The sequence below is a fragment of the Xyrauchen texanus genome, chromosome 33, assembly GCF_025860055.1.
Source record: "Xyrauchen texanus isolate HMW12.3.18 chromosome 33, RBS_HiC_50CHRs, whole genome shotgun sequence".
Taxonomy (NCBI): domain Eukaryota; kingdom Metazoa; phylum Chordata; class Actinopteri; order Cypriniformes; family Catostomidae; genus Xyrauchen; species Xyrauchen texanus.
This window is the reverse complement of record NC_068308.1, coordinates 32,136,100-32,151,016: the sequence shown is the minus strand read 5'-3', so window position 1 is coordinate 32,151,016 and position 14,917 is coordinate 32,136,100. Positions and strand designations below refer to the sequence as shown.

The following is a 14,917-nucleotide window of genomic DNA, read 5'->3' as shown; positions in this document are numbered from 1 at the left end:
ACTTTTATTTTGTATTTTTTTCTAATTTAATACATTGTTTAATGTTTGCATTTTTTTTTTTACAAAGAATATTAGCAGCATAAAAAAAATTACATTTTAATTAAAAAAATATCATACATTTCAGCATTTCCTATTAGGCTATTTATGTACAGCATTTCTTTGCTTAATTTTGCCAGTCAGTTAATAAATAGATAAAGGTTTATTTTGAGGTTTAATTAATAAAAGAAAAATACTGGAAGTTGTCTCAGGACTTTTTACCCAACTGCACACTTAACTTTAGTTGTGATTTGTTTCTTTTTTGCTTTAAAGTGTTTAAATATGTTTGTGTATTGTTAAAACACAGAAAAAACAATCCAGGCTCTTTGGCTGTCTACATGTCTTGCATAATATCCTGACTGAAAAAAAATAAAAATACGAATAGTTATCCTAAATATTAGTATGTTTACAAACGTTTTATTTAAGTAACCGTTACTCCTTAAATCCTAGTTGTCATTAAAAAAACTTTTAAGTAGTCCTGATGACACAGTACTTGAAATGTCACATTTTGGATTCATAACTCAAATATATACATTAGTTAAACTTTGCCTTTGAGCACTATTAACTCAAAATGATCAAGAACAAAATTGTGGCTTTTTGGAATACCCACAAGCCCTTGCGCTTGAATAAATTCTGTATGGTCAAAACAAGGGAATTTATGTAGAAAAATAATAATTTATTACTTTAATAACAGATGTGTTAAAGGAATGTTCTGGGTTCAATACAAGTTAAGCTCAATCGACAGCATTTGTGGCATAATGTTGATTATCACAAAAATGTGTTTTGACTCACCCCTCCTTTTCTTTAAAAAATGTAAATAAAAATCTGGGTTTCAGTGAGGCAATTTGGAAGTGAATGGGGCCAATTTTATGAGGGTTTAAACAGAAATGTGAAGCTTATAATTTTATAAAATCACTTGGATTAATTCTTTGGTTAAAACTCATGTATTATTTGAGCTGAAAATTTGTTTTAATGGTCATTTTTACAGTCGTTTTAGATTTTTTTTTTTTTACTACATCGTCATGACAATGAAGTTGTAAAATTGGCTATAATTTTACACAGAAAAGGTTAGTAAGTGATTTTATCACACTAAAATTATTTTTAGGCTACATGCATATCTTTACCTTTATGTCTTGTGGCTAAACTTTTGAAAACCAGTATTTTAACGTTAAAAAATTGGCCCCCATTCACTTCCATTATAAATGCCTCACTCAACCAAGATTTTTGCTTTTTTTAAAGAAAAGGAGGGACGAGTCAAAATAAAAAATGTTGGCAACCAACTTTATGCCACAATGCTGCTGATTGAGCTGAACTTGTATTGAACCCAGATCATTCCTTTAAATTTACTTGTAACTAGTTAATGTTAAGTAAAAAAATTCACTTGAGCCAAATAAGTTTACCTAGAAAAAGCATGCAAACTGATTGCCTTGAAAAATCGAAGTAAGTTCAACTAATTCGATTTTACATTGTGACGCTGTCTTTTATGAAGGGGAAGATGGTGGAAGATGGGTGAAGACTTCCTGGAGTAAAATTTGTTTTTAGAGATCCGTGTGTAAGATGACCAAAAAATTCATATTTTTATTTTGTATATTAGCATGTTATTTACTATGAAAGTGCAAGGTAAGACATTACTGGAAAAAAAGTTTGGCCCCTGTTGAGCTTTCATCTGGATAATCTGGCCACTGTAAGAAGGTAGTTGAAGAGCCCTGCGTTACATGATCTGTTTCTCACTTACACCTATAACTTCTGAAGACATGGATTTAACCACTGGAGTAATATGGATTACTTTAATGCTGCCTTTATGTGCTTTTTGGAGCTTCACATTTCTGGTCACCATTCGCTTGCATTGTATGGACCAACAGAGCTGAGATATTCTTCAGCAGAAGAAAGGAAATAATACATTTCTTGGATGGCATGCTGAGGGTGAGGAAATGATGAGAGAATTTAAATTTTTGGGTCTACTATTCTTTTTAGTAATTATTTTAAACATAAGGGGTGTAATAGTTAAATTCTCTGATATAGATCAGTTCTGTTGTCACTGTGTTGTCACTCTGTTGTCAACTAACACCACGATTATTCAACATAACGTAAACCAGAGATGTGTTCAAAAACAAGAGCGATATATCCAAAATTAGCAGCAAAAACAGTTTGTTTTCCCCTATAAATACTGTTGTCGTACTGTAGCTATTCAAGTGATGGACAGATTAGTGTTGAACTCTCAAGTGAGATTGCGAGTGTGCATGTTTGATTGACACACCATGCTTGAGCGCACATGTACTGTGTATGAATGCACGCACAGACCAACTGTGCCATGCTCAGATTTTATTCGTTCTTGTTTTTTTATTATTATTATTTATTCTCTTGCAGTTGAATTCCCTCTCTAACGTTATTCAGCAATGTAGAGAACAAGCATAAATCCTCATGAAACCTCACCATTCATACAGATTTGATAGGCTGCTGATAAATATATTTCTGATGATGATATAATAAGGCAGGTTGCAAAAGATCACTCGTGGCTTGGTGCTCTAGAAACTGTTGTGTGTGAGTCTCCCAGGAGATCAGCAGTTACAGAAATACTCAAACCAGCCCATCTAGCACCAACCATCATACCACGGTCGAAATCAGTACCAGACGTGTAAAATTAATGTGAAAAAAGTGTTAGTTTGTGGCCCGCTCTCCCCTATATAGAGAAAAGAGTGTGTGTTTTTTATTTTTTATTATTTGTATGATATATTATGTCTTGTACAGGACAAAAAGCAAAACATAATGAAGCAACAGATGATGCATAAGGCAATGTTAAATAAATAAAAAACTGCTGGCAAGATTATGGCTACTTGACTCCTGTTTAGAAGATTTTGTAGCATATCATAGGTTGAAGTGAAGTGAGTTTGTGCTATTATGGTAAGGTTAAAAAGGATATATGAATATCACAAATGGTGAGAAATGTTTCTTTCTAATCTTTCAAAATATTTCTAAAATGTATCCGTCCATACAAATTATTAAATGTAAATTCTAATGCAAAAGATAAAAATAAACACACAAAATGAGACATATGAGTATTTCAATCAACATTATTTTCCACAGATACAGGTTTTTACAATAATGTTTTTAGAATATTCTTGTGTCATATATGATAATAAAAACAATAAAATATATTGTATTAAGAAACATTTATAAACTTCTGAAGATCTCCAGTCCACTCAAGTGTTGAGGTATTTTCATACAAACCATTCTGTATGTTTAAACCCAGCCGCTGTGGGGAAATAAAAAATAAAGAATAGGCACAAAATATATTATTATTATTTTAAAATAAATGAGAAGTTGCATGATTTTTCTTGCCTTAATTTATATGAACCCTGTAAATTATGGTGGAAGCAGTCTCACCTATACGGTTAACAATTTCTTCACATTCACTACTTGTGGCAGCCTGCAGGACCACACAACAGAAGCCTGATGGTTTGCCTGCATGCAGTGTATCTCTGAAACAGGCAATGAAATGCTCATATATAGCACATAGTAAATGTCAATTTCTAAAAAAAAAAGCAGGTACAAAGTCCGGAAGGAAATAAGCAGGTGATAAGCAAATGGAAAGCGGATAAACCTGTCTTGATACTCGCCTGCCATTTATTCAAATTCCAACATCATATCACTTTATGTTAAAGAGGAAAGCCTGTACTTCAACTGTACAAGAACAATTTGAGGTTTCAACATGGCATGAAACAGCATGCCTTGAACCTTATTTAAAACCTTTATATAGTACAGAGACAAGAATAAGTATGTGATCCCTTTGGAATTAGCTGGTTTTCTGCATTAATTGGCCATAAAATGCGATGTCATCTTCAAAGTCACAAGTATAGACAAACACAATGTGCTTAAGCTAACAACACACAAACAATTTTATAGAACACATTACATTAACCATGCACAGTGCTGTGGAAAATGTAAGTGGTTATACGATCCTCCTTTGGCAGCAATAACCTCAACCAAGTATTTCTGGTAGATGCGGATTAGACCTGGACAACATTCAGAAGGACGTTTGGACCTTCTTCTTCAGCTCAGCCATATTATTAGGATGTCTGGTGTGAACAGCTCTCTTGAGGTCATTCCACAGCATCGTTAAGGGTTAAGGTCTGGGCTCTAACTCAGCCAATCCAAAAGGTGCCTTTTCTTTTATTGAAGCCATTCTGTAGTGGATTTACTTCGATATCTAGAGTAATTGTCCTGCTGCATCACCCAGCTTCTAGTTAGCTTCAGCTGGTGCACAGCCACCCTGACATTATCTTGTAGGATATCTTGATAAAGTTAGGAATTCATTTTACCCTTGATGATGGCAAGCGGTCCAGGACCATGAAGCCCCAAATCATGATGCTCCCTCCACTGTACTTCACTGCTGGGATGATGTTTTCATGTTGGTATGTGGTGCAAACACCATACGTAGTGCTGTGTGTTCTTCCCAAACAATTAACCCTTAGTTTCATCAGTCCACAAAACATTTTCCCAGAAGTACTGTGGAGTGTGAAGGTGGTCTTTGGCAAACTTTAGGCACACAGTAATGTTTTCATGGACAGGGATGTTAACCAGTTCCAATGATTCCTTCAAATCTTTAGCTGTCACCCAAGGATCTTTTTTACCTCACTGAGCATTCTGCATTGTGCCCTTTGAGTCATCTTGGCTGGACGGACACTTCTTGCGAGAGTTACCACAGTATTAAATTATCTCCATTTATAGACAATTTGTCTAATTGTGAACATATAAATATCTAAGCTCTTCGAGATAACTTTGTAATCCTTTCCAGCTTTATGCAAAGCAACATTTATGTATCGTAGGTCTTCTGAGATCTCTTTTATTGTGAGGCATGGTCCACGTCAACAGATGCTTCTTATGAAGAGCAAAGTGCCTTTTATAAGTCAAATTAGCTAAAACCCACACTTCCAATCTTCTTTTATTAATTGGAAGCCAGGTTTGCCAAATCAGGACTCTAATTAGCTTTTGTTGACATCATTAGCCAAGGCGTTCACATACTTTTTCCACCCTACACTGTGAATGTTTGAACGATGTATACAATATGTACAAGAACACAACAATAATTGTTGTGTTATTAGTTAAAACAGATTGTGTTTGTTCATCATTGTAACTTATATGAAGATCAAACCAGATTTTAAGACAAATTTATACATACTGTAAATGCAGGTAGGGTAAACATACTTTTTCTTGCCATAGTGTATGAATAGAGATTTTATTATACAACAATTTCTCAATATACTTACAATACACAAAAAGCAAAAATGGTTAAATCGGGTTGGTTTCCATATCTTCCAACACAAGAGATCTCTGGGAAGTGGTGTTGAAACAGCTCCTGTTTGAAAGGAGAGACATTGGCCTAAAATCAGTCTCCATTTCCCTCCTGTTATTCTAATATATAAAAATTGGGTTATACATACCTGCTCATTGGTCTTATCTGTGCAGGTAAGGTGTGTCTCCTTTACATCCAGCAGTACTTCCTAATATGCAACAGCACAACCAGAAAGAATGCCTCAATAACTATATACAGTAGGTCTCTACACAATCATATGTAGCTCGCTACATAAAACTCACTTGCTCAGTTGCACATATATTGTACCTTTCTCGCCTGTCTGCTCTTCAGGACAACAGGAACAGCATGATGCAAAACCTCCTTATCTCCATACTTAAAATAAAAATAAAAAAAATGACATTAATATTCAATAATCACATTGGGTCTCATTCATTAATAATTGCGTACAAGTTTTTTTACTTTGTATAATCTGTGCAGAAGAGGTTCTCATGATTCTTATGATTTTAGGATCAATTATTCACTCTAATACAAAAATACACATGTATGGATTAAAGCCAAGCAAGAGCACCATAAAAAGAGATGTTTACATAACTACCATTCCTATATTTGCTTTTCCAAGGAAGTGCACACCATACAGGATCCTGTTAATGAAACATGATCAAACAGTTACAGGCTCTGGCTATTCATGGTATTTGAGACTAATACAGTTGCAAACACACATGACGTCTTTATTGATAGTAATTTCAATGGGGCCACTTGTACACCTGCCATCTTTCACACACGGTGTCTGGCCTTTACTCTGATCCATGGTTCTGTCCTGGTGAGAGGCTGGTTTTGTACCAAACTGAAGTGTTGATTTTTCCTGTTCGAGTTGCCGTAAGTGTTTGACCAAAGGCTGATAGATGGATCCATCTCCTCCTCTCCATCGGATCAGACGAATGGAAAGTGGCTGACCCTTTAGCTTCGAAAGAACCACACCTGCCTTTGGGGTGATGCGAATCAGATATTTAGCTCTACGGTGCATTTTTATATGTAAAGTAATAGTTTACCCCAAAATAACATTTTGGGTATGTCATTATGTAGGGTCATGCAGTACATAATCTGGGTAATATTTCTGATTACCTGTCCATTACTGGCATTCCTTAGTGATATTCCATTGATTTCATCAATGATGTCACCAGGCTTGGTAAACATGTCGACCTGAGCTTGACTACCGCGAAGCAGGTCCAACACAAACACACGTCCATCTAGGTACCTTTAAGAGAGAAAGATAATTAATATTTAATTATAACATATAACATTACATCGGAATACATTGCAGATACAGAGTAATGAGTGCTGTATATCTGCTTTACATTCAAGAAAACGAAAAACTTGAGTTGCAATTTATACTTTCTCAACTCCGAGAGCAAAAACAGGATTAGAATGTTTGAAAAAAAAATAACACATTTCTACAAAATCCTGAAAAAGATGAACAAATCTAGCATTCAGAATTGTAATGCCAACATGCTAACCTGAGCACCATGCCCAGCTCCCGACATGGAACAGCCTCATAGATTTGACAGACCTAAAACACAAGCAAGGTTTGCAACATGCCTTTCTTCTTCATGCAAAACAGCCAAATTAAGGAATATTCAGGGTTCATTACAAGTTAAGCTCAATTAACAGCATTTGTGGCATAATACTGATTTAAAAAAATAACAGAAGTTTGATTATTGTCCCTCGTTTAAAAAAAAAAAAAGCACAAATCCTGGTTACAGTAAGGCACTTACAAAGAAAGTTAAAGGGGCCAGTCCAAAAACACTAAAATACACACCGTTTCAAAAGTGAAGTCACATGACGTAAACATTATAAATTCTAACATCATTTTAGTGTGATAAAATCGCATACTAACCATTTATGGGTAAAGTCATATCAAGGCCACCTTATTTTTCAACGTAACTAAGGCGCGGCCATTTTCAAACTTAAATGTGGGCCGCTTCCGGTATAAGCCACTTCCAACTATTTCAGCAATACAAAAATATTAAATTATGCTGCATTAAATTGCAGGCTGGCAATATATGTCATCATATTTATTATAATTTTCATAAACACATTGTTTTGGAACTCATATAGATTTACTATTTATTGCACTTTACCATTGTTTCATCATTGTTGCACAGACGATTGCTAGACCATGGAAACTACATGCATCAATAAATGAGAGATCAGGCCCTGAAATGGACAGCTCTGGACAGTTTGTGATGGCTGCCACAAACTACACGACTTTAGCGTGCACTTTTATTGCTCTTTCAACTTTCATTGCACCAAAGTAAATCTTTTTATATCTTTGCAAAATAAAAATATAAAATAATATTGAAATATTTTATATATTTTTTTGTGCTAATCAACATTATGCCACAAATGCGGTTTATTGATCTTAAAGGTATATTTTGCACAAAAAAAAAATAATTCTCTGATTTACTCACCCTACTGGCATCCCAAGTGTGCATGACTTTCTTTCTTCTGCAGTCTACACTAACAAAGATTTTTTAAATAATATTTCAAGTAGGTCCTTACAATGCAAATTAATTTTGAAGCTCCAAAATGCACATAAATGCAGCATAAAATTATTCCATAAAACTCCTGTGGTGAAATGTATACCTTCAGCAGAGAGTGTAGGAGAGAAACAGAAAAACACTGATATTTTTACCATAAATTCTCCTTCCTGTCCAGTAGGTGGTGATGTGCACAATGATTGCAAATCACCAAAAACAAAAGAAGAATGTAAAAGTGAAAGTTAAAATGGAGATTGATAGTAAAAAAAGGATTTAAATATTGATCTGTTTCTCACACACCTATCATATCGCTTCTGAAGATATGGATTTAATGCTGGGGTCTTACGTATTACTTGTATGCTGCTTTATGTCTTGTTGGAGCTTCAACTGGAGCTCCATTCAGTTCAAAATTATTCTAAAAATGTTTGTTTGTGTTCAGCAGAAGAAAGTCATACACATCTGAGTAAATGAAGAGAGAATTGAAATCATACCGGAAGCAGCCAGCTTTCATCCAGGAAGCTGCAGTTCTGAGATGAAAGTTACAAAGGAAATTTCATATCATATTATTGCATAGTTTTCAAAAGGATGCCAATATACAGAAACAGATGGTAAAATGACTGCATGCAAAACTTAATAAAGCTTATAGCAAATAATAAGGTTAAGAATTAGGTTTATACCTCAATACTAAGCTTGAAGTCCATTTCTGACAATACCATAGACAATGAGAGAAAGGGTTCTGTATGAAGAGAGTTGAGAGACACTAATTATGACAAACGCAAAGTATCTAACTGCTTAAAGCTGAAGTGTGTAACTTTTTCTGTGTTAAAATCCACCCGATCCCAGCTTATTATGTAAAGACAACTTTAACTTGGACATTCATTGGTTGACTATAAACACTGCGTCGTTTATTAGCGGTCCGTCCAGACCAAAGAGTCGAATTAGAAAAGTTTTAAAAAGTTTAAATCAAAATTATTTAATTGCATTGTAGTACATTATTTTCTGGTGACAGACATATATTTCCCTATGTTTTGCCATTGACTCGTGACACCAGTGACCAATAGCGTGAGTCTGGGGTGGGGCTATCTGTTTGTTTGATCAACGTAAGACAGGGGAAGTGTTCAGAAAAGCTTTTTGAAAGCAATTTTAGTTTTTTTGCAATTCTGTTTGGTGACGCTAGTGGTGCAGAAAATACACACTTCAGCTTTAAGCCTTCTGATTGGCTAAACAACGATCAGACATCGGCCCGTGGACATCTTTTCCTTATAATAATCACTTACAGCTTTAAATATCTAAGCTAGAAACCTGGATTAGGAAACTTACCAACAAACTCCTGATTTCTCAGAATGGCAATGTTAGGGCAGTACCACTGCAAAGAAAAGACAATGATCATCTATAAAAGGCCTGAATAGGCCTATTCAATCATCAATTTTTGAGTGTCCACTAACCTCTATTACTCTGTTTGTGTGTAATATATGTTTTACAACATTTCCCAGAGTTCTTCTTATCAGTATCAGACGTATGAAGAAGCGTCCTCGGCCCTGAGAGGTAATAAGTTTGGTGCAGGCTGCAGTCTGTTGCACTGCCAAAGAGACTGAACTCAACCTTCAGGAAAAGACAGCAAATTCTGTTTAGATAGGCCACGTTTATATGCACATTCTATTCCATTTTCAGCAACACTCTGACTGATATCAATCAGTTAGTATCTATAGACCTTAGTTCTATTGCACCATATTTTATTTTAATTTAATAAAACACAAGTTATCATTCATGTCAAATTAAATATATCATCTATCATTTGGCGAATGTCCAAATATAACATTTCAAGTAGACATGTATTACTCGAAACCACAGATGACAAATGTACATTTAAGGAAACAGAACTGCAAATCACCTTGCAAGAAATATTTTAAATCTGAAGTGTGTAATTCTTGCAACACTAGTGGCACCAAATGGAATTGGAGAAATAATCATTTTTATTTCAAATGCCATCTTCAATTGGTCGGCCAAAAAGAGAGTTGGGCTGGTTGGGATGCTCAAACAAACAGGGCAAGGTCACACAGTTTTACGTTTTTAGGGGAAAATCAACCTATCAATGGCTTACTTCTAGCTGTTTTTTTTTTATATTTAGCTGGATAGGAGAAAGTGTTTTAAAATAGAAAAAAACTGCTAATGCAGGACTTCAGTAATGCAGTAACAATCTTACCTGCCACATGTGTCGTGCTGTAGAAGCTGTTCAAAACAATGCCAGTAATCTCTATGTGCCAAGCTGAGAACAGGCTCTAAAAACATTATACAGAATGCACCATTGTTAATTAACCAGAAAAATTATAGTATCATTTATATTCACTTTTATTTGCTTGGTATTTTTTGGTTTCTTCCTTACCATCTGTATATTGTAAGAAACATCATTTTGTAATTTGGATGGATTTTCCCATAATGTGTGCAAAGTCAATGTTATAATGCCCCTTGTGTGTGTGTTTGCTGACAATTAATGATTTGGGTTGCTCTTTTGTGCATGTTTGTGTATAGGGAAGTGTGTGTTGGTGTGTTGAGCTTACGTTGTAGTCCCTTTCGCAGTATAAGTTCCAGGAGCTCACAGCAGGACGCCAGGTGTGGGCTGGAGTCAGTCACTGTGCCTTCGGATTTTAAATTCAGAATGCACACTATGAATAAACGGTAAGGATAATGGTTAGTTTCTTTTCTGTCACTGTGAATAGGATTACATAATATGGCTGGAATAATGCTTGCATCATTATCTCCAAAACAGCATAGTTGGCACCCTTGTCGTGGAACCGGCGAATAAGTTTTTGTCTTTTCTCTCTCTCTCTGTGTGTGTGTGTGTGTCTCCAGCTTGCTCTTTCCCTCTCCCCACACCTCCTCTCGTCTCTCCCCCAGGTTCCCAGGAGGTGGGGTGGGCCACCAGCTGACATGGGGCCATGAGGGTGCACTGCCTGCGCTGATCAGCTGATCTGCAGGAGAGTGAGAAAATGGGAGCAGGAGACTCCAGTTCTAGAGAGAGAGGCACGTGCAGCCGCGCTGCATGTGTGTGTATTTGTTTATGTTGAGTTTGGCATTAAACTTTACATTTACTGTTCAGCCGGTCCCGCCTCCTCCTTGGCCGTCCTTTAACTCTTACAATCCATACTGTAACTATGAAATCTTCAAACTGATTCAGATTTCTAACAAATGGTGTTCACTTAGCCTGATTTTTACTGCTTGCTCAATTAACTTAATTAAAATGAGCAAATGTAACACATTATTTAGCATTAGCGCAGGCAGGGAAGGGGAAATGACCTCCGTGGTCGTGAGCACAGGCAGGAAAGGGAAAACAGCCTCCATCGCCATGGACACTGGCAGCAGCAGGGGATCGGCCTCCGTGACTATTAACGCTGGTAGTGACATGGAAACGGCCTCCTTGTCTGTTGTCAGCTGTAGGAGAATGGCCTTTTTGGCCATGGATGCTGGCAGCTGCAGGGAAACTGTCTCCATGGCCGAGGATGCTGTCAGCAGCAGAGGATCGGCCTCAGTGACCGTGGGCGCAGGGGATCGGCCTCAGTGACCGTGGGCCCTGGCAGAAGCAGGGGATCGGCCTCAGTGACCGTGGGCGCTGGCAGCAACAGGGGAATAGCCTCCGTGGCCATGGATATTTGCCTAGAACCCTTCATTCATTCAGATATGAAATGTGTGCATAAGTATTTTCTTTTAAACATGCGAGGATATCAAGTTTACTTAAAACTATCTGGCTCAAACAAAGGTTTAAAAAATCTTTAAAAGATACAATCCACATTACCACAAAACTTGTACATATTAGGTTTGTTATCATAATCATGTGTTATTAGCAGTGTCCATAACATTTATGTAATTTAAAGACACACTATATACAGGGACGGATTACCATCCAGACCATTGGGGCCAGTGCCCAGGGGCCCTTGACTACCAGGGGGAACTTGACTGCCCGGGGGTGCCCTAGGCTTTAAGGCTGCGCAATCTAGTTTGGTGATCCCCCGTATTCAACGCCATTAATCCGCTCGCATTTTTGACTCCCACGTGCGATAGATTAAAGCCACGTGAGGAAAAAGGAAGAACTCACGCACGTGTTTTAAACCCTTGCGTGCATTATTGACACTTAGTAGTTCATTGCCGCACGAAGAAACGGGAAGATCCCCCGCACGCATGACATCTCCTGCGCGCGCAGTACAACATCTCGCATGCAAGGACATGCCTGAAAGCACGCGCAAGACAATTCCCCAAAGTTTCCAGCTCTATCTAACCTCATCTACTGCTTTTACTTGCTCAAACAGTGACTCACATGCAGCGGGTCCATTGGTGAAGCCATGTCTAAAGGTGAAGTTGAGCTTGTTATGAATCAGAAATCTATCTCTGAGAATGTGATGTGTAAATTGAATTATAATAGTAAGACCTTTGATATTAGGGCAAAAATCATATTCTTGATAATAACTGTTGTATTGTTTTCCTGTAAAAATATCTAAAAATCCTTAAAACAAGATCAATTAGATTGATCTTGTTTTAGAAACAACACTGCATAAGATATTTAGGTTTTTCAGAGAATGTATTTTTAACATGTGTATTTTGTCTTACTGACTACTTACTCAGTATTTTGTCTTACTGAGTTTTTATAGTCAAAAAAGTGCAAAAATGCACCACTGCTGAAGAAGTAATCCAAAGTATTTATAATACGTTACTGACCTTGAGTAATCTAATGGAATACGTTACAACTGACATTTTACAGCATGTATTCTGTAATCTGTAGTGGAATATATTTCAAAGTAACCCTCCCAACCCTGTCTGTGTCCCACATAGGCCACCCCAGTCAAAAAAGTCTGGACACGCCACTGGCTGTTAACTGCATTATCACCCCTCACTCTGCTGCTGATCAGGCCCACTTTGAGTGCATCTTTTAAAAATGTGGTGAGAGCTCAACTGTGCTGAAACAGGGGGGTGCTGTGCCCCTTTAAGTCAAACAAACTTTTTTTTCTTCAATGTAATCTTTTCTTATCATAATCATAATATACAGCTAATATAATACAATTATTAGCAATGTATTTTAGTAATAAGTGCAAATTCTCATCAGCTAACAAAGTTTATTTATTTGTTTTATTTTATTTGCATGACCTTATACTTATTTAATACTATCCCTCAGAACACTGAACAGCAAAACGATAAAACGATGTCAAAACGATAAACTGTTAAACATCTTTGGTCTTAATTTATTTGGTAATATGCTATCATTATTTTATTAGTTATTTATCTTTTTTCCTTTTGTTTATTCCCTTTGTTTTCAATTTAATCTAAGGCTATTCTTCTCATTATTTTTGGACATTAATTGTTTTGAGTTTGTAATATTTTGTATGTCATATGCAAAAAAATAAATAAAATAAGGGGCTATCCACACACTCTATCAACATTCTTGAGTTTTTATTTTTGGTCTGTTTATGGGTCAGACCGTTGTCTTTTTGATCATTGCATCGCGTCTCGCTGTTCTTTTGCCATGAGCGTCGTATTTTAAAGGCGGCGCGTCAAAACAGTTAGACGGAGCGCAACTAAATAACAGAACGCGGGGATCTTGAGAGACGTTAAAATAATAATAATAATAAGAAGAAGAAGAAGAAATTAGGGACCGTTACGCGTTCTTGAGCTAAAAAAAAAAACAAAAGAAAAAAAGCTCGAGGCAGCGCGTTTACGCAGCGTCCTGCACGAGACACTGAGCGGCCGTTTACACCGAATGCGTTTTTGCGTTCTTCTGCGCTATTATTCAATAGTTATTCTATGTAAACGGACCGTTGCCATTGCGCCGCGTATAGGGCTGTTTTGTGGGTCTCGTGCAGGATTGCCGCGTTTATAGACGACGACCGTGTTGGGGTTTAAAAACGTCAACAAAAAAAAAAAAAAAAAATAATAATAATTTCACCTGCATTTTGTTTACAAAATTTTACATTTGCTGCTATGCGTTATAAGCTTTGTTTTCTAGTTTAATAACGCGTCCTGTCTGAACGGTCCCTTAAATAAAAAAAATGCGTCTTTGAAACGTTTTTGAACGCAAAAATACGTTTTTGAGACGCGACGCAAGGGCCAAAGACGCCCGTCTGAGTAGGTAGCCTATATATCTGCACAGATCAACAATTTAAAAATAACGCAAGACAGAATGCAAGTAGTCCTGTGTGAACGCTCTCCACAATTTTTCCCTCACTAGTTGAATTTGGCTTGTCTGAGTGCGTAAAGGACTCGGGCTTTCAGCATGCGTCATCACAACAACAGGCATCACTGAGAGATGACAAGCTGTCATCTTGAGGCCAAAGTGCCTTTACATGCATATGATCATGAGTGGCATATCAAGCCTACCTTTAAGTGTTTCGATAAGCGGATCTTTCGCTGGCATTATTGTCAATGGAATCAGCAGGAGTCGGGCTTCGAGCACCTTATAAACGCATGATCCGTGACATTTAGCGAGCTCCTCTGGACAGAACTGAATGCGCCTTTATAACCCGTCATCAGATACTTTTGTCTTAAGGCTGTTTGATGAGTTAAATTGGAAACACGTTCAGAGGTGCTGTCATAAATGTAGGCTAGGCCTACATGAGATTGGTGCAATCCCATAAGCATGATGATGATCACGACAACGATATTGGGCCCTCTCGATGACTACAGTGAATTTACACAGATGTATTGATTTCTAAAGCATTATTTAAGCATTAAAACACTGAAAAAAACAATACACAATCAAACATAAAAAAAGACTAAAAAGCAGGTAGCCTAATTAATAACAGCTATAACAATAAACAATGATTATTATGTTTGTTATTATTAGTAGTAGCCTACCAATATTATTATTATCATGTTATTGCTTTACTTAAAAGGTCAGATGTAGGTTTATTTTACATGACCTAAATAATTAATTCATCAAATGTAATTATTGACAAAAATAAAACATTCTATAAAATAGGAAGAACTTGGATTTATACTAATTTATAAATTATTATTATTATTAATAATAATAATAATTATTATTATT

The 14,917-nt window shown here is 36.4% G+C and overlaps 1 protein-coding gene across 2 annotated transcripts; it reads right to left on the bottom strand.

Annotated features, from left to right (window-relative positions):
• Positions 1–2,786: 2,786 nt before the first annotated feature.
• Positions 2,787–14,493, bottom strand: LOC127627257 (uncharacterized). Of its 2 annotated transcripts, XM_052103597.1 has the most exons (16): positions 14,248–14,493; positions 10,446–10,550; positions 10,091–10,166; positions 9,333–9,489; positions 9,208–9,253; positions 8,565–8,623; positions 8,379–8,414; positions 6,865–6,917; positions 6,473–6,605; positions 6,115–6,332; positions 5,946–5,991; positions 5,657–5,722; positions 5,478–5,537; positions 5,304–5,392; positions 3,421–3,515; positions 2,787–3,289 (listed from the first exon to the last, which is right to left on the bottom strand). In XM_052103597.1, the coding sequence occupies exons 1-16, from the start codon at positions 14,282–14,284 to the stop codon at positions 3,255–3,257; spliced, it is 1,311 nt and encodes a 436-aa protein (XP_051959557.1). In that variant the 5' UTR covers positions 14,285–14,493; the 3' UTR covers positions 2,787–3,254. The 2 variants fall into 2 exon arrangements, 1 of the variants encoding a protein (XP_051959557.1); XR_007968537.1 differs by lacking the exons at positions 2,787–3,289; positions 3,421–3,515 and having other exon boundaries at positions 5,332–5,392; positions 5,632–5,722.
• Between the last annotated feature and the right edge of the window lie 424 nt (positions 14,494–14,917).